This window comes from Mobula birostris, chromosome 8 (assembly GCF_030028105.1).
Source record: "Mobula birostris isolate sMobBir1 chromosome 8, sMobBir1.hap1, whole genome shotgun sequence".
In the NCBI taxonomy this organism is placed as follows: domain Eukaryota; kingdom Metazoa; phylum Chordata; class Chondrichthyes; order Myliobatiformes; family Myliobatidae; genus Mobula; species Mobula birostris.
This window is the reverse complement of record NC_092377.1, coordinates 92,909,468-92,927,655: the sequence shown is the minus strand read 5'-3', so window position 1 is coordinate 92,927,655 and position 18,188 is coordinate 92,909,468. Positions and strand designations below refer to the sequence as shown.

General features: G+C 40.0%; 1 protein-coding gene across 5 annotated transcripts in view; it reads right to left on the bottom strand.

Annotated features, from left to right (window-relative positions):
- The window catches only part of entpd6 (ectonucleoside triphosphate diphosphohydrolase 6), a 77,488-nt gene that overhangs the window by 41,475 nt on the left and 17,825 nt on the right, over nucleotides 1-18,188 (bottom strand). For 4 of the 5 annotated variants that reach the window (XM_072265666.1, XM_072265668.1, XM_072265664.1 and 1 more), the window contains exons 2-3: nucleotides 13,697-13,988; nucleotides 2,858-2,934 (exon numbers count right to left, since the gene is read on the bottom strand). In XM_072265666.1, coding sequence (XP_072121767.1) covers nucleotides 2,858-2,934; nucleotides 13,697-13,916 — 297 coding nt within the window. In that variant the 5' untranslated portion in view covers nucleotides 13,917-13,988. Of the gene's footprint in view, nucleotides 1-2,857; nucleotides 2,935-13,696; nucleotides 13,989-18,188 lie in introns of those variants that run through there. The other variant, XM_072265667.1, reaches the window with a different exon arrangement.

Here is an 18,188-nt window from a genome sequence, read left to right as displayed (position 1 = left end):
CACTTTCAAAGACTCTACAACTCATGGGCTCAGTATTATTTATTTTTTATTTGCCTTCTTTTGCACATTGGTTGTCCGACAGTCCTTATGTAGAGTTTTTCATAAATTCTATTGTATTTCTTTATTTTCTTGTAGATGTCTGCAAGAAAATTAATCTGAAGGTAGTAAATGGTAACACATATGTACTTTGATAATAAACTTACTTCGACTTTATTTGGTTTAAAGCTTATAATATTGTTCCTTATGCTGCAAGTTTACCTGCTATCTTTTTATGTTTGTTAAGGTTCACTTAATCACTCAATTTGCTTTATAATATATGCTGTTAGCTAAGTTAGTCAAAGTTTGGCTGAAACATAATCTTCACATTGAACCATTTAATACTAGAAGCTTTGTTGTTTATGAGGGAAAGGATTTTTGGAAAACATGCTATTTAAAAGAGGACCTGTTTTAAAACCAGCAGGAAGACATTTCTGTTGAAAAATACCTTTTTCATTAGATTTGGCACCTTAGCAGGTTTTTTTTTAAACACTGCACATCAGTTAATAGAATCTTACAATCCTGTGTAAAAAAAAAATAAGAATCAGAGGCTGTTCGAGCATAAACAGTGCCTGTTTAAAATTTTAAATTGCTAGGTTAAAAGGCCTTAAATGTTTGTGGCATACATTAATGCTAGGATGCAAATGAAGCAGATATGACCACCGAAATTAGTACTGGAGATAGCGAGGAGGATTGCTCAAGGGTACAGAAAGATGTAGAAGAACTGGAAGGTTGTGTGGAGCAACGGCAGATGGAACACAATCCTGCCAAGTGTGAGGACAATCAAAGGCAGGATATGCACAGTAAATGCTATGGTCCTAAGAGAAGGGCAATAAACAGAAGGATCTTAGAGTACAAGTCATGAAAGTGGCAGCACAAGTAAAGAGGTATGAAAAGGGGATATGGGATGGACAATACTTTAGACAGGATGACAAAACCCAAGACAAAGTTTAGAGGATTGTTGGTAAATTGATATCAGATATGAGGGAGCTATCTAGATAATTTTTGTTACGACAAAATAGATCAAGAGAGTCCTAGTTATGATATACCACTCAACTGAGTTTCGATCACAAGAAAAACATCTAAGACAATTATTTGCACCATTTATTGTACCGCATGCTGCCTCCAACGCCTTCCTCCTTGGGTAGTTGTAGCGGGCCGCAACATGTTACACAAGTCCAGCTCCACTGTTATTAGGTAACTTGATAAAGTGGAAGTAAAAACAGTTTCAAACATAACCTTAATTAGATATACAAAACACCACATAGGAAAGCTGGAAGATGAAAGAAACAACAATGATGGTGAAGGAGACAGAGACAGAGAAGATGAAGATGGTAAAGTTGACAGCAAATAAGACGACCAAGATGAAGAAAACGAATAGCTTTATTTCTGGAGAGGAATTAACAGTCAAATGTTTTGGGCTAAGACCAACTGATAAAGGATCTTTGCTTGAAACATCAACTGTTTATTTCTCATCATACACGCTGCCTAACCCACTGAACTTCTCCAGCATTTTGTGTTTATTACTCTGGATTTCCAGCATCTACAGAGCCTCAAGTTTGTGAATATATTTATTTGTCACACTTACATCGAAACATTCAGTGAGCTGTATTTGCATCAAAACAAATCAGTGTGTATTGTACTGGGCTGCCCACAAGTGTCGTAAGAGACCATAAGACACAAAAGCAGAATTAGGCCAGTTGGCCTGTTGAGTCTGCTCCACCGTTCCACTACGGTTGATTTATTATCCCTCTATAAGACACATACAGGAGGTGAATGACTTTTATTATCTCCACGGTTCAATGGTTCTAATACTGATCATATTGCTTCTATATTTCCTTTTCTAACGCTGGTGGTAAATCAACTTAAAGTTCTCTGTCTAATCATCCCTCTCCCTGGTCTCTTTCTTAGTTCTACAAGTTATTTAGCATTTCCACAGCAAAAGTACTAATACAGGATCTAAATTGCCTCTCTATGTTCAGTCAGCATGAGCAACTCCGAGCTTGCAGTCCCTTTGCATTTTAATTCTCCAGTCTTTTCCTATTCATGACTGTTCATCCTTTGCCTCCTACACAGACCTGATCAAACTTAACACACGCTTAATGAACAGCCCCTCATTCTCATATGATGCTCTTTCCAGCTTTCCAAGTTGAACATAAAGACGCAACAACAGCTGCTCTGGATTTGGTAAAGCTGTGCGTGCATGCTTAAGGTAAGGAAATTGCTTGAAGTCTAACTTGCCTTTTGTCTATGACATTCTTCAAATATATAAATATTCTTTTCCCCAGATTTCCCATGCTCCATCCTCTTCTCTTTCCTGTTGCATCTAGCAATACTTTCTCCTGACAAGTTTTCATTTCTTTACTGCTCCCATTACCATCCAACTATTCACCTCTTGTATTTTCCAGTTCAATCTGGTTTTCAGACAGAACCATTTACTTTACAGATAGATAGATACTTTATTGACCCCAAAGGAAATTACACTGTCACAGTAGCATTACAAGTGCACAGATATAAACATTAGAAGAGAAATAGAAAGAATAAAAAATAAGTTACCTCAAACAGTCTAACAGGAGGGGGTCATCACTTCCCCGGCTATAGGTTGACTCATTATAGAGCCTAATGGCCAAGTGTAAGAATGACCTCATAAAGCACTCTTTGGGCAGCGCAGTTGTCTTAGTCCTCTTTGGACCTTTGCCCCTCTCCACAGCTGCTTCAATTTGCTAAATGTTTACTGTACATTGCTTTTATTGTACTGGGTAAATTGCAAACAGCATTATTCACTATTAAGAAAACATAAAAAATTAAGAAGAAAAATTACCAAGTGAGGCTTGTCAGAATATGCTGACAATCCTGGTTTCAAGGCTTTGAAAGTTTCATTTGCAAGTTTAGGAGATTCTGTTGAAAATAAACAAAATTTAAAAATGACAAACTTTTCATATCAATTACGGAGTATTTAGCAATAGGTATATTCATTGCTTGTCTTGATAACCAAGCTCAACTAAATAATCTTAGCATAATAGATGAACAATTAAAGTAAAAAAAAGTATCAAGTACAAATAAGATAGAGCTTAAAAATCTTTTAAATTCATATTTTTATAATAAAAATTAGAGCATCAAAACTGAAAGGACTAAGGTCCAATTCAAATTAGCCCCTTTGCTTGCATTTCACCACTAAATGCATTGCACTGTACAAACTGAAAATAATCCACCTTCATGCTGTTCATTTCCAGGGTACGGGATGTCTCGGATCGGGTCCTGAATATTCTAAAGGGGGAGGGTGAACAGCCAGTTGTCTTGGTACATGTTGGTACCAATGACATAGACAGGACAAAGGAGGAGGTCCTGAAGAGAGATTTCCAGGAGTTAGGAAGGAAGCTGAGAAGCAGGACCTTCAGGGTAGTAATCTCGGGATTGCTACCTGTGCCACGTGCTAGCGAGGGCAAGAGTAGTCGGATCAGGCAGATGAATGCCTGGCTGAGAGACTGGTGTAGGGGACAGGGCTTCAGATTCTTGGATAATTGGGATCTCTTCTGGGGAAAGTATGACCTGTTCAAAAAGGACAGGTTACACCTGAACCCAAAGGGGACCAATATCCTGGCGGGAAAGTTTACTAGAGCTGTTAGGGAGGGTTTAAACTAATTTGGCAGGGGGATGGGAACCGGAATGATAGAGCGGAGGAAGGGGAAAACAGAAATAAATCTAAGATAGTGAGCAGTAAAGATGTCAGGAAAGACAGGCAGGTGATGGGGCAAATGTGTAGCCATTGGGATGAGTTGCAGTGCAATAAAGTTGCAGTGAAATCAAAGCAAAAAGTATCAAAGACTGGTCTTAAGGTGTTGTACTTAAATGCACGCAGCATAAGGAATAAGGTGGATGATTTTGTTGTACAGCTACAGATTGACAGGTATGATATTGTGGCCATCACTGAGACCTGGCTAAAGGATGCATGTCTCTGGGAGCTGAACGTCCAAGGATACACGGTGTATCGGAAGGATAGGAAGGTAGGCAGAGGGGGAGGTGTGGCTTTATTGGTAAGAAATGATATTAAATCACTAGAAAGAGGTGATATAGGATCGGAAGGTGCAGAATCTTTATGGGTTGAGCTAAGAAATAGCAGGGGTAAAAGGACCCTGATGGCAGTTATTTACAGGCCTCCAAACAGCTGCAGGGATGTGGACTACAAATTACAACTGGAAATAGAAAAGGCTTGTCAGAAGGGCAGTGTTATGATAATTGTGGGGGATTTTAACATGCGAGTAGATTGGAAAAATCAGGTTGGCACTGGATCTCAAGAGAGAGAATTTGTAGAATGTCTGCGAGATGGCTTTTTAGAACAGCTTGTTGTTGAGCCCACTAGGGGATCGGCTGTACTGGATTGGGTATTGTGTAATGAACCGGAGGTGATTGGAGAGATTGAGGTGAAGGAACCCTTAGGAGGCAGTGATCATAACATGATTGAGTTCACTGTGAAATTAGAAAAAGAGAAGCCGAACTTTGATGTGTCGGTGTTTCAGTGGAGTAAAGGAAATTACAGAGGCATGAGAGAGGAACTGGCCAAAGTTGACTGGAAAGAGACACTGGCGGGAAAGACGGCAGAGTAGCAGTGGCTGGAGTTTATGCGAGAAATGAGGAATGTGCAAGACAGGTATATTCCAAAAAAGAAGAAATTTTCCAGTGGAAAAAGGATGCAACCGTGGTTGACAAGAGAAGTCAAAGCCAAAGTTAAAGCAAAGGAGAGGGCATACAAGGAAGCAAAAATTAGTGGGGAGACAGAGGATTGGGAAGTTTTTAAAACCTTACAAAAGGAAACCAAGAAGGTCATTAAGAGAGAAAAGATTAACTATGAAAGGAAACTAGCAAATAATATCAAAGAGGATATTAAAAGCTTTTTCAAGTATATAAAGAGTAAAAGACAGGTGAGAGTAGATATAGGACCGATAGAAAATGATACTGGAGAAATTGTAATAGGAGATGAGGAGATGGCAGAGGAACTGAACAAGTATTTTGCATCAGTCTTCACTGAGGAAGACAGCAGGATACCGGACACTCAAGGGTGGCAGGGAAGAGAAGTGTGCGCAGTCACAATTACAACAGAGAAAGTACTCAGGAAGCTGAATAGTCTAAAGGTCGATAAATCTCCTGGACCAGATGGAATGCACCCTCGTGTTCTGAAGGAAGTAGCTGTGGAGATTGCGGAGGCATTAGCGATGATCTTTCAAAAGTCGATAGATTCTAGCATGGTTTCGGAAGACTGGAAAATTGCAAATGTCACTCCGCTATTTAAGAAGGGGGCAAGGAAGCAATAAGGAAATTATAGACCTGTTAGCTTGACGTCAGTGGTTGGGAAGTTGTTGGAGTCGATTGTCAAGGATGAGGTTACAGAGTACCTGGAGGCATATGACAAGATAGACAGAACTCAGCATGGATTCCTTAAAGGAAAATCCTGCCTGACAAACCTATTACAATTTTTTGAGGAAATTACCAGTAGGCTAGACAAGGGAGATGCACTGGATGTTGTATATTTGGATTTTCAGAAGGCCTTTGACAAGGTGCCACACGAGGCTACTTAACAAGATAAGAGCCCATGGAATTACAGGAAAGTTACATACGTGGATAGAGCGTTGGCTGATTGGCAGGAAACAGAGAGTGGGAATAAAGGGATCCTATTCTGGTTGGCTGCCGGTTACCAGTGGTGTTCCACAGGGATCAGTGTTGGGGCTGCTTCTTTTTACATTGTACATCAATGATTTGGATTATGAAATAGATGGCTTTGTGGCTAAGTTTGCTGACGATACGAAGATAGGTGGAGGGGCCGGTAGTGCTGAGGAAACGGAGAGTCTGCAGAGAGACTTGGATAGATCGGAAGAATGGGCAGAGAAGTGGCAAATGAAGTACAATGTTGGAAAATGTATGGTTATGCACTTTGGCAGAAAAAATAAATGGGCAGACTATTATTTAAATGGGGAAAGAATTCAAAGTTCTGAGATGCAACGGGACTTGGGAGTCCTCGTACAGGATTCCCTTAAAGTTAACCTCCAGGTTGAGTCAGTAGTGAAGAAGGCGAATGCAATGTTGGCATTCATTTCTAGAGGAATAGAGTATCGGAGCAGGGATGTGATGTTGAGGCTCTATAAGGCGCTGGTGAGACCTCACTTGGAGTACTGTGGGCAGTTTTGGTCTCCTTATTTAAGAAAGGATGTGCTGACGTTGGAGAGGGTACAGAGAAGATTCACTAGAATGATTCCGGGAATGAGAGGGTTAACATATGAGGAACGTTTGTCCGCTCTTGGACTGTATTCCTTGGAGTTTAGAAGAATGAGGGGAGACCTCATAGAAACATTTCGAATGTTAAAAGGCATGGACAGAGTGGATGTGGCAGAGTTGTTTCCCATGATGGGGGAGTCTAGTACAAGAGGGCATGACTTCAGGATTGAAGGGCGCCCTTTCAGAACAGAAGTGCGAAGAAATTTTTTTAGTCAGAGGGTGGTGAATCTATGGAATTTGTTGCCACGGGCAGCAGTGGAGGCCAAGTCATTGGGTGTATTTAAGGCAGAGATTGATAGGTATCTGAGTAGCCAGGGCATCAAAGGTTATGGTGAGAAGGCGGGGCAGTGGGACTAAATAGGATAAAATGGATCAGCTCATGATAAAATGGCGGAGCAGACTCGATGGGCCGAATGGCCTACTTCTGCTCCTTTGTCTTATGGTCTTATGGTCTAATGGCCCATATTATTCAGTATATACATCACAGGAAGTAACCTTCAATTCCTCTTGCCTGCTATCTAGCTCTATACCTTAAACCGTCCAGTTAAGACTTCCTCAAATACATTACCTACACTACTATCTTAATCCCAAAAGCTGGAAACTTCAATTACAAGTTAGCAGAAGCGCTCAACCACAGAATTTAGTACACCTTATTCAGTGCCCCATAGCCATTGAAATTCACTGCTCTTCAACTTAGACTCTGATTTTCTTTTCCTTACTCTATTATCTTAGTTCTCAGAACCATAAAATCCTTTGCCAAAACTTTGACATCTATTTCAATTGTGTGGTGTACTGATGTAATTCTGTGACTCATGAAAGTCTAAAATAATTTGTTTAAGTTTTATGCTTTTAGTTCTAAAGTTACAATTTTGTATAAAGTACTTATTATTATTAAACACAACAATTTATTTGGTCACATTTAAAGTAGTATAAATTAAAATGTCTGTCTGGTGTGCTGGCTCTTTATAAACTACAGAACTGTGCAAAAGTCTTAGGCACCATAGATATGTATATTTATCTATGGTGCCTAAGACAGGGGTCCCCAACCTTTTTTACACTGCGGACCGGTTTAATATTGACAATATACTTGCGGACTGGCCAACCCGGAGGGGGGGGGGGGGCGGGTAGGGTTGCCAACGGACAAGAGTAGCAGTCAAATATGTTGTGTTTACCCCGAGAAAGACTACAATGACCATGAAGCCTTGCGCGGACACCACTGCGCAAGCGTGTACTTGCTGATTTTTTTTCTACAAATTGTTTTTGTCAATTCTGTTCGGGGGGGGAGTGTTAATCACAACTGGAATATAGGTGATAAGTGGCCAATACACTCAATTTCCTTTCTAAAAGGGTTTATCTAACGAATTTAATATTAAACACACACCACATATTTTCCTCGCATGAATATAGTGATAAGTCAATTACCAGGGGGAGGACAGGGGAGCTTGAAGTAAGTATTGAATGAACTTCCAGTAGAAGTGGTAGAAGCAGGTTCGATATTATCATTTAAAGAAAAGTTGGATAGGTACATGATAGGAAAGGAATGGAGGGTTATGGGCTGAGTGCAGGTTGGTGGGGCTAGGTGAGAGTAGCATTCGGCATGGACTAGAAGGGCAGAGATGGCCTGTTTCCATGCTGTAATGGTTATATGGTTATATAAGTAAGTCAATAGCATCATAACATTGGATATTAAACACACAGCACATATTTTCCCCGTATGAACATATAAAATCATTGCAACACACCAATATCGCTGAATCAGTGGGAGCCCTGGGCTTGTTTCCCTGCAACAACAACGGTCCCATCAAGGGGTGATGGGAGACAGCGATATTCAAAGGGAGTTCCTTATGTCCAGTCTATTCCGCAATTTAGTTTTCATTGCATTCATTGCAGAGATATTTTGGAAATGGAAGCAACGTTTTCAGTGCTTTCGTGGCTATCTCAGGATATTTAGCAACGCAAACACGAGGAATTCTGCAGATGCTGGAAATTCAAGCAACACACATCAAAGTTGCTGGTGAACGCAGCAGGCCAGGCAGCATCTCTAGGAAGAGGTACAGTCGACGTTTCGAGCCGAGACCCTTCGTCAGGACTCTGTGTCAGTCCTGACGAAGGGTCTCGGCCCGAAACGTCGACTGTAACTCTTCCTAGAGATGCTGCCTGGCCTGCTGCGTTCACCAGCAACTTTGATGTGTGTTGTCAGGATATTTAGCTTTGACTTTGATCCAGAATGCTGGCAGAGACGTTATGTGAAACATACTTTTCAGCCCGCCGTCATTTGCAAGCTCGAGGAGTTGATCTCCTTCCCGCGCTGACATGGATGATGCGCGGGTAATGACCTCGCATGCATTCAAGCTCAACAGTGCGTGACAGGGAATGAGGAAAGGTGCAGCTGACTCATATCGCCAAATCATATGGTTTCCTCGCGGCCCGGTGTTGGGGACCGCTGGCCTTAGACTTTTGCACAGTACTATATATTGGTTACAACAGGAAGGTGGTTGGGAAACAGAAACAAGAGTACTTAGCTCAGTGGTATGAAGTGTAATTTGGTAACTGGAAAAACAATGTACAGTATTATGCAAAAGTCTTCAGAACCCTTGCTATACAGTTGCATGAAAAAGTTTGCGAACCCTTTGCAATTCCCCAGTTTGCTGCATTAATTACTCATAAAATTTAATTTAATCATCTAGGCCACAATAATAGACAAATACAAACTGCCTAAACTAATAACAATTGTACTTTTCACATCTTTATTAAACACATTGTTTAATCATTCACAGTCCAGGCTGGAAAAAGTATGTGAGCCCTTGTATTTAGCTGGTAGAACATCCTTTAGCAGCAACAAACTCCAACAAACATTTCCTGTAGCTGCTGATCAGACTTGCACAATGGAACATACCAAACTGTTTCAGTTCATCAATATTTCTGGGATACCATGCATGAACAGCCTTCTTCAGGTCATGCTACAGCATCTCAATTGGGTCAAGGTCTGGACTGACTTGGCCATTCCAAAACACAAATTTTCTTCATTTTAAACCATTCTGTTGTTGATTTACTCTTGTGTTTCAGATAATTGTCTTACTGCATTATCCAACTTCTATTAAGCTTCAGGTGACAGACCGCTACCCTGACATTCTCCTGTAAAATGTCTTGATACAATCTTGAATTGATCTCTCAACGGTTGCAAACTGTCCAGGCACTGAGGCAGCATAGCAACCCTGAACCATGTGCTTCTTCCACCATACTTCACAGTTCAGGTGAGGTTTTGGGGTAGGTGTGCAGTGCCCTTTTCCTTCTAAACAGAGCAGTGTACATTTCTGTCAAAAATTTCAACTTCTGTCTCATCTGTCTACAGAACACTGTCCCAGAGGTGTTGTGGAACATCTAGGTGGTCTTCTGCAAACTTGAGATATGTAGCAATGTTTATGTTGGAGAGCACTGGTTTCCTCTGTGGTGTCCTTCCACGAACAAAATTCTTGTTCAGTGTTTTTCTTATAGTGGACACATGAACCGAGACTTTAACAAGTTCAAGAGATTTCTGTAGGCCTTCTGCTGTTATCCTTGGGTTGTTTTTTCACATCCTTCCGCATTGTATGTCGTGCTCTTGGTATGATCTTTACAGGACGCCCATTCCTACGAAGAGCAGCAACAGTACCGAACTTCCTCCATTTGTAAACAATTTCTCTTACTGATGAACACTCAGGTCTTTAGAAATGCTCTGTAACCTTTTCCAGCTTCATGCATCTCTACAATTCTTCTCCTAAGACACGGGTCCCTAACCTTTTTTGCACTGCGGATCGGTTTAGTATTGACAATATTCTTGCGGACCGGCCGACGGGGGGGGGGAAGAGGTGGTGTTAATCACGACCGGAACATAGGTGATAAGTCAACAATAAGTCACTTATCAGTGGCTAATACACTAAATCTCATTTCTAAAAGGGTCTATCTAACGAATATAATATTAAACGCACAGCACATATTTTCCTTGCATGAATACAGTGATAAGTCAATTATAAGTCATAAGGGGGTTCCTTATGTCAAGTCTATTTTGCAATTTAGTTTCCGTTGCATTCATTGCAGAAAACCCTGCTTTGCAGAGACATGATGTTGGAAATGGAAGCAACGTTTTCAGTGCTTTCGTGGCTATCTCAGGATATTCAGCCTTGATTTTGATCCAGAATGCCGGCAGAGATGTTATGTCAAACATACTTTTCAGCCCACCATCATTTGCAAGCTCAAGGAGTTGGTCATCTTCTCGCGCTGACATGGATGATTCACCAGAGATATTCACAAATGGATCACGGACCCATTCCTTTGCACATCTTGGGTCATTTGCGGTTGGGAAGTAACGTTCGAATTCTGTCGACAGCAAAGATAGGTGTTCGTGTGTCAGCTGTGAGCCTCAGTCTCTCCCAAATTCCCAGCTAATGTTGGGAACATGTCAAATATGCCCTTGTCCACTCGCCGTCCCCACAGTTCCAGTTTGGCTGTGAAAGCAGACACTTTATCTGCCAACTTGAAGACAGTTGTCATTCTCCCCTGAAGTGACAAATTGAGTTCATTGAGCAGGCTGAAGATTACACACAGATAAGCGAGTTTTGCTATCCACTCCTCATCACTGAAGTGTGCTGCCAGTGGTGACTTTTTTTTTTGAAAGATATCTCTGTAGCTGCTCTCTTAACTCAAAAACCCTGGCCAGGGCTCTCCCCCTTGATAGCCACCTAACTTCAGTGTGTAAGAGAAGGCGTTTGTGCTCTGCATCCATTTCCTCGCAAAGCTGCTCAAACAGACGTGAGTTAAGGGCTTTTGCTTTGATGTGATTGATAACTTCAACAGCGTCACTCAATACGCTGTTAAGATTAGGTGACAATTTTTGGCTAGCCAGCATTTCCCTGTGTGTGACAGTGTGTAGACTGGCATTCAGGAGCAACCTCTTTGACTCGAGTAGTGAAACCTGACTCGTTAAGCCGTTCCAACAGCTGTGCTTCGATGTCCTCCGCTATGTCATCGATTCTCCTTGAAACTGTGGTAGCTGAAAGAGAAACCTGTGCCATCTTGTTAGCTGCAGCTTCTCCCAACAGTTCATGGCACATGTCCTTGGCAGCCGGCAGAATGAGTTCTTCACCAACAGTGGAAGGCTTCTTAGCCTTAGCAATACGGCTAGCCACTAAGTATGACGCTCTCAAAGCAGCAGCATTGTGGAGGTGGTGGCTCTCAGCACTTGCTTCTGTCCCACTTGCTCACGTTTTTTCCGCTCAAAAAACTCAACGGGTTTGTCTTTAAGTGCAGGGTGCTTGGACTCAAGATTCCGAAGCAGTGTTGAGGGCTTCATTGCCTCATTAGACAGCTTCTCTCCACGATCACACACAGGGGGCTTGGAGCGTGCAAGTCACCGGTCGCAATAAAGCTATATTTTATGTACGACTTGTCGTATTTTCTGTTGAAGGAAGCTTTCTTTTTTTTTGCAGTCTCAGCCTCAGCTGTTTCTGCGTTATCATCATCATTAGGCCTTTTATGTCCCCTACTATTTCTTCCAAAAAAACTCTCAAGCAATGTTTGTTTTTTACTCATCGAGTAGTTGTAAGTTAATGACCGACTGATGAACTTGCATGGGTAATGACCTCGCGTGCGTTCAAGTTCAACAGTGGGCGTGACAGGGAATGAGGAGAGGTGCAGTTGACTCATATTGTTTCCTTGCGGCCCGGTGGTTGCGGACCACTGTTCTAAGGTTCTCTGAAAGTTGTTTTGATCGAGACATGGTACACATAAATGGATCTTTCTTGAGAAGAGCAGGCTCTGTCAGTAACCTGACTTTGTGTGTCTTTTTCATAGGGCAGAGCACCTCTACAACCCACACCTCCAATCTCATCTCATTGATTGGAACACCCAACTCCAAACAGCTTTTGTAAAAGGCATTACCCCAGAAATACACATACTTCTTGAACCAAGACTGTAATTGTTTAAATGGTGTATTCAGTATTGACGAGAAGCACAATTGTGTGTTATTAGTTTAGGCAGATTGTGTTTGTCTATTATTCTGACTTAGATGAAGATCAGACCACATTTTATAAGTAATTAATGCATAAAACCAAGTAATTGCAAAAGGGTTCACAAACTTTTTCTTATAACTGTATGTGCCATATGGATTTTTGCATATCATTTGCATCTTTGTCAAATTTCTGTTGAATGTGGGTACTATTCTTTCCCCTGAGAAGTTAGTGGTTTCAAACCACGGAAGTGCATAAAATCTGGGCAGAAATTCTAATTTAAAAATTGGGGAGTCCTATGCTATTGGGAGTACAAAGAAAACAGAAAGCTGAATTGCATCCTTAGATGTACACAAAAGATCCTACGGCATTGTTTCAAAGAGATGAATTATCTCCGTGTCTTCTACATTACTTATCAAAGGTTCAAAAGGTTCATTTATTATCAAAATATATAACTCTGAAATTCTTCTCCAGATAGCCACAAAACCAAGAAAGAAAAGTATAGTAGCACTCATGCAATACCTAAAAACAAATATTCTGGTCATTCATACACTGTTGTGCACAAATTGATTGCTGTAATTCCAAGTGCACTTATAGTTAAAAAAGTATTATTTTTGCCGTGTTCTGTATTTTCAATCATTTCTTCACATGAAATGGAATGAATCATTTGGCTGGAGATGGGCTCCTGCGATAGTGGAAATCTTATAACTGTAAATGACATTGGGAGATCCTAAGATCACAGAAGGCAGTATATAAATTTTGGTTTGAGATGTTGAGAAATTTCTTTACACAGATTTATATATTATACCAATTCTTGATCTACCTTGGAGCACTATAGAAGCTTAGTCATTCAGACAGAGATACATTTTTCAACACTAAGAGAAATGGAGAATATGGGAATTGGTGGCAGAAGTGAAGGAGGCATATGACGAGCCATGATCTTACCTAATGATGGAGTGGGCCTTGTGAGACACGAGGAATCCATGCTCCTATTTGGTCACAGCAAGATACAAAGTGAAACAGGCCCTTCAGTCCACCAAGTACATTTAGTGAATCAGGTACTTACACTAATTCTACATTAACCCCATTTTGCATTCTCCCCAGATTCTCAAATTCTACCACTTACAGGAGCAATTTTACTAAGTCAATTAACTTAGCACCCTGCATGTCTTTGGGATGTGGGAGAATCACGCAGAAAAAAACCTACATGGTCACAGAAATAATGTGCCAACTCTGTAGACAGTTCTCATATTCCTAACAGGAAGCGGCAAAACACAAATGATATGCAAATAACAGCATGATTAACAGTTTCTAATCTCAACTAACCATTACAGAAGGGATTATGTTATTCAGTGCCTTTAATGTTCATACCATTACTATTTCACAAAATAGCTGAACAAAAATCCTACCATTTGCCATCTGGGTAAACTTGAAAACATGGATGCGTGTCCCAGTGCTGCCAGCATCAAACATAACTCCATAGAAGGCTTGAGGAACAGGTTGTCCGTGTGTGACCTGCACATTGAATCCAAGTCCACTCTGTATTCGTTGCAAAGGTTTCTTCTGATAGACGTATAGGAATAGGCATATGAAAAGGACCAAAACAAATGCAATTTTTGGGGCCTTCATGGTTATCAGCAATTAAATACATATTTTATTTGCAGCTGATCCACTCATGGAATACTGAACTCGAAATGGAACCTATCAGGAAAGAACAAACAGTTAGTTTCATCAAGATACAGGAAGAGATCTGTTTGCTCCACATACTTAAGCAGAATTGCTCTTTTATCTTTGCATTGGTTTATAACTGTTGAAGCCAATGCAAACCTTTGGCATAGTTTCAGTGACTAGAAAACAAAGACAGTACAACTTGAATCCAAAAATAAACAACCCTGCAGATTCTATAAAACTGAAATGATAACCAGAAAAGGTGGAAATACTCAGTAGATACAGTGGTTTCGTCAGAAAGGCAAAGTGAGTTTATGTTTCAGGTTGAAGGCCTTTTAATGTAACAGTCTCAAAGTGCTGGACCACATAAGGGCCATCAGACATGAAGTTGTCTATCTGTGCTCAATCAAAATTAGGCCTAGAGTTTGCTTGGAAATGCCAGCACCAAAACCATCTAGACCTGGTATAAGTCAACTTGTCAATGATGAGAATTCAGAAAACAAGATGGACAAGTTACATTATTTTGAATTGTGTGGACTCAATTGCTTTAAAATTTTTAAATGTTGAAGTTTAATTATTTTAAATTTGATTTTTAATAATAGTTCAGTAAATTTTAAGCTTGTAAATGTCAAAAACATTCACAAGCATTCAAATCCCTTAGCAGTATTTTCTGACCAAAAGGCAGAATCCGAGTTTCTCCTCAGTAAGTCCATGTGAACACCAGTTCCACATCAAAGGGACTAACTTGTTAGTGCTCATTAACAAGTCAGTTGTTAAAAATTATACTAAGCATAGTATCATTTATTAGCAGAAAACCACACACCTTCAGTGAGGCTAACACAAGGCAAAAGTAGCAATCTGACAGCAGAGCAATATAACACAAGACAAGAAATTAATGCCAGCCTACTGGTCAATTGTAGTGACTAGCTTCTTGCTCTATGCTAATTATCTTGGAGAAATTACAACCTATTTACAAAACATCAATTACTGTAGGCCAAAAACAGAAGGTAGATTTAAATGATAGACAATCCGAACACTATTGATAGCTCTCTCAACTCTGAATGTGGAGGACTATTTTTAAAAGACCATTTCAGCAACGTGAACACACAATCTAAAGTGCAGGATTAAGGGAGAATCAACGTTTCACAATATATTTTCTTTAAAATAATACCATCCTTCAAACAAAAATGGCCAGATAATCAGATTTAATGATGCTGGGAGCTACACTCAGTGGCTACCTTATTAGGTACACCTGTACCTGTAATGCTAGTAATTATCAGTTAAACACGCGGCAGCAACTCAATGCATAAAAGCATACAGAAATGGTCAAGAGGTTCAGTATTGTGGATATAGACCTCCACTTAGCAAATCAGAAGTTAAGGGGTTGGTGGGGTTAAGAAATAGGGGATTATGGCAAGACCTGTAGGATAATGGGCTTAAGGGGAGATACCTTTACAGAATTCATAAAGCCATTGGGTTTATGGAAGAAGAGGGTAAAACAAGGAAGGAGGGAATTATATTGGCTCGACTTAGAATTGGGCATATTCTGCTTAATTATTCCTTATATCTGTTGGACAACATCACTCTGAGACGTGTAGGTTTTGTCATCATCACATTCTTTTACAATCTTTGAAGCATGTAAGATTGAAAGAAATTAAATGTAGGCTTCACTATCTTTGGGGGTTGAGAGCTTTCATTTAAAAACTTTACTGAGCTACAAATAACTTTAATTGAATTCACAATATTGTCTCTCATTACTTACAATCTACAGACCTTTTAGGGTAATTTAGCTTTCATTTGATAAAGAATTAGTAGGGGTTTTATTTCCCAATTATCTACACCACAGTCCAGTCAGTGGCGGTAATGCACCTTCATGTTGGACTGCCAACCACCATCAAAAGTCAGAGGAGAAGGGAGACTTCCGGTAGAGCTCATGGAGTGAAGTCGTGTTCTTGACTCGCTCCATTACCTCTGAGCTTTATCCTATGATCAGCTATATTTAAGCTAACTTTTAAGGCACCGACTCTTACAATACCTTGCAGCGGATTGCTATAATGTATTTGGATGCTTTTAAGGTCCGCTATGTCTAAGAACGGGAAAGACGGCAAACCCCTGGTTAGACCGAAAGTTACTAACCCCCCTCTAATTGAACCAGCGGTAACTATGCAAGCTATATCGGATCTGATTCATGCGGAAATTTCAACTACTATATCAGATTTGATTCGTGCGGAAATTTCAACTAAACTGCAGAAAATTATCGATGAAATTGATAAAATGAAAACATCTATCACGGAACATCAGATTGCTATATCTAATCTCCAAGTATCTACGCAACAAAATGAACTCAAGATGGGGAAAATTGAAGAAACAATTACTGTAATAAGGAAAAAACTTGACTTTCTGACCTTTAAAAATTCTGACTTAGAATGCAGAATGCGACGACAGAACATTCGAATTATTGGTATTCGTGAAGCCGCTGAATCTGATGACCCTATAAAGTTTTTCTCTCAACTTTTAAAAGATTCATTTCCCACCTTATTTCCTGATCAACCACCACTATTGGATCGGGCTCACAGAGTCCCATTATATCCGCCTAAGTCAGATTAACCTCGGCATGTTATTTTACGATTTCATTATTTTCAAGACAAGGAGAAGTTGCTTCGCTTTGCTCGCCCTAAAGATTACATTGATTTCTCTGATCTTTGCTTTCGGTTGGTGGAAGATTTTAGTAAACAGGTTCGCGATCAACGTGTCCGTTACAGATCTGTGATGTCGGAATTCTACAAGATGGATTTAAAACCAGTGTTGCTTTATCCCGCATGTTTGAGGATTCGATTGTCTGATGGGTCTTCCCGTTTTTTCGACTCTCCATCGGAAGCCCAGAGTTACCTGGATCAACTCTTGCCTTCAATGTCTTAATCGCACTATTAAATCATCTTTGTTTGATCGGAGGCAGTTAATCTGTTGGGTTTAATTTTTTTTTGCTTTATATGAGGGCAGAAAAGTTTTTTTTCGGTTTAATTAATATGGTTGCCAAACTTTTTTTTAACTGCGTCATTCTTTTCTTCTTCCCTGGGGATTCTGGGTGGCTATTCCCTCAGCGTCATTTTACGTATATCCCTGGAGGCCTTAAACTTTGTAGTTTTCAAACGTACTTTTTGTAGTTTTCTTGGCTAGTCTATGCTACTATTTCATTTTCTTGTTTAATTATACGGTCTGTTGTAGGTTAACGGTTTTCTTTATATGTACCTGTTTTTTCTTTGTATTATATCGTTTTCGTTTTAATCGGTGTACTTTTTTTTATCCCTTTATTGTTTTAGAACTTTAGCTGATCTTTTTATATATACACACTTTTTTTTAGTAAGCGTCTATCGGAAGTCATGGGGGTAGTTCTAGTGCTCGCTTCTTTCTGGTTCTTTCTGGTTGGTCTATCTTAGATTTAGCTTTGGGGATACGGGGGGGAGAGTAGGGGGGGGGGCTTCACTTTTTAGGTTTTCTTTCTTTTTGGGCTTCTTATATTACCGAAGTATTGGTTGCGTTCTCTCTCCCGTTATCTCTTGTTTATTCTGTTCCCTTTCCGGGTTCGTGGGTCGAACCTATTGTCAATCCTCCTTTATTTGAGGGTTGACTTTAGGGATTATGGAGTCTACTATTAATTTTGTCTCTTGGAATAATAACGGTCTTAATCATCCAATTAAAAGAAAAAAGTCTTTAAAGTATTCCGGAGACTTAAAGCACATATTCTATTTTTACAAGAGACCCATGTGCGGAGGGGGGACAGACTACGTTTTTTTAAGTTCTGGAAGGGTCAACACTTCCATTTGAATTCCAACGCTAAAATTCGAGGAGTTTCTATTTTTATAGATCCCTCAATCACTTTTGTACAACACGATATTATTTCTGATCCGAATGGTAGATTTCTATTGGTTAGTGGTTTACTCTTTAATAAAAAGGTAGTTTTGGTTAACGTCTATGCTCCCAACATGGACTGTCCGGAATTTTATAAATCATTATTTAATTTGTTCCCGAATTTGAATGAGTTTTCACTAATCTGGGGTAGGGATCTTAATACCTGTTTACCCCCATTAGTGGACCGTTCGGCTCCTTTACAGACTCTACTTAATAAATCTGCAACCTTGATTAATTCATTTCTCTCAGATTCCGGGTCGACGGACATTTGGCATTTTTTGCATCCTCAGGAAAAAGATTTTTCTTTTTTTTCACATGTTCATC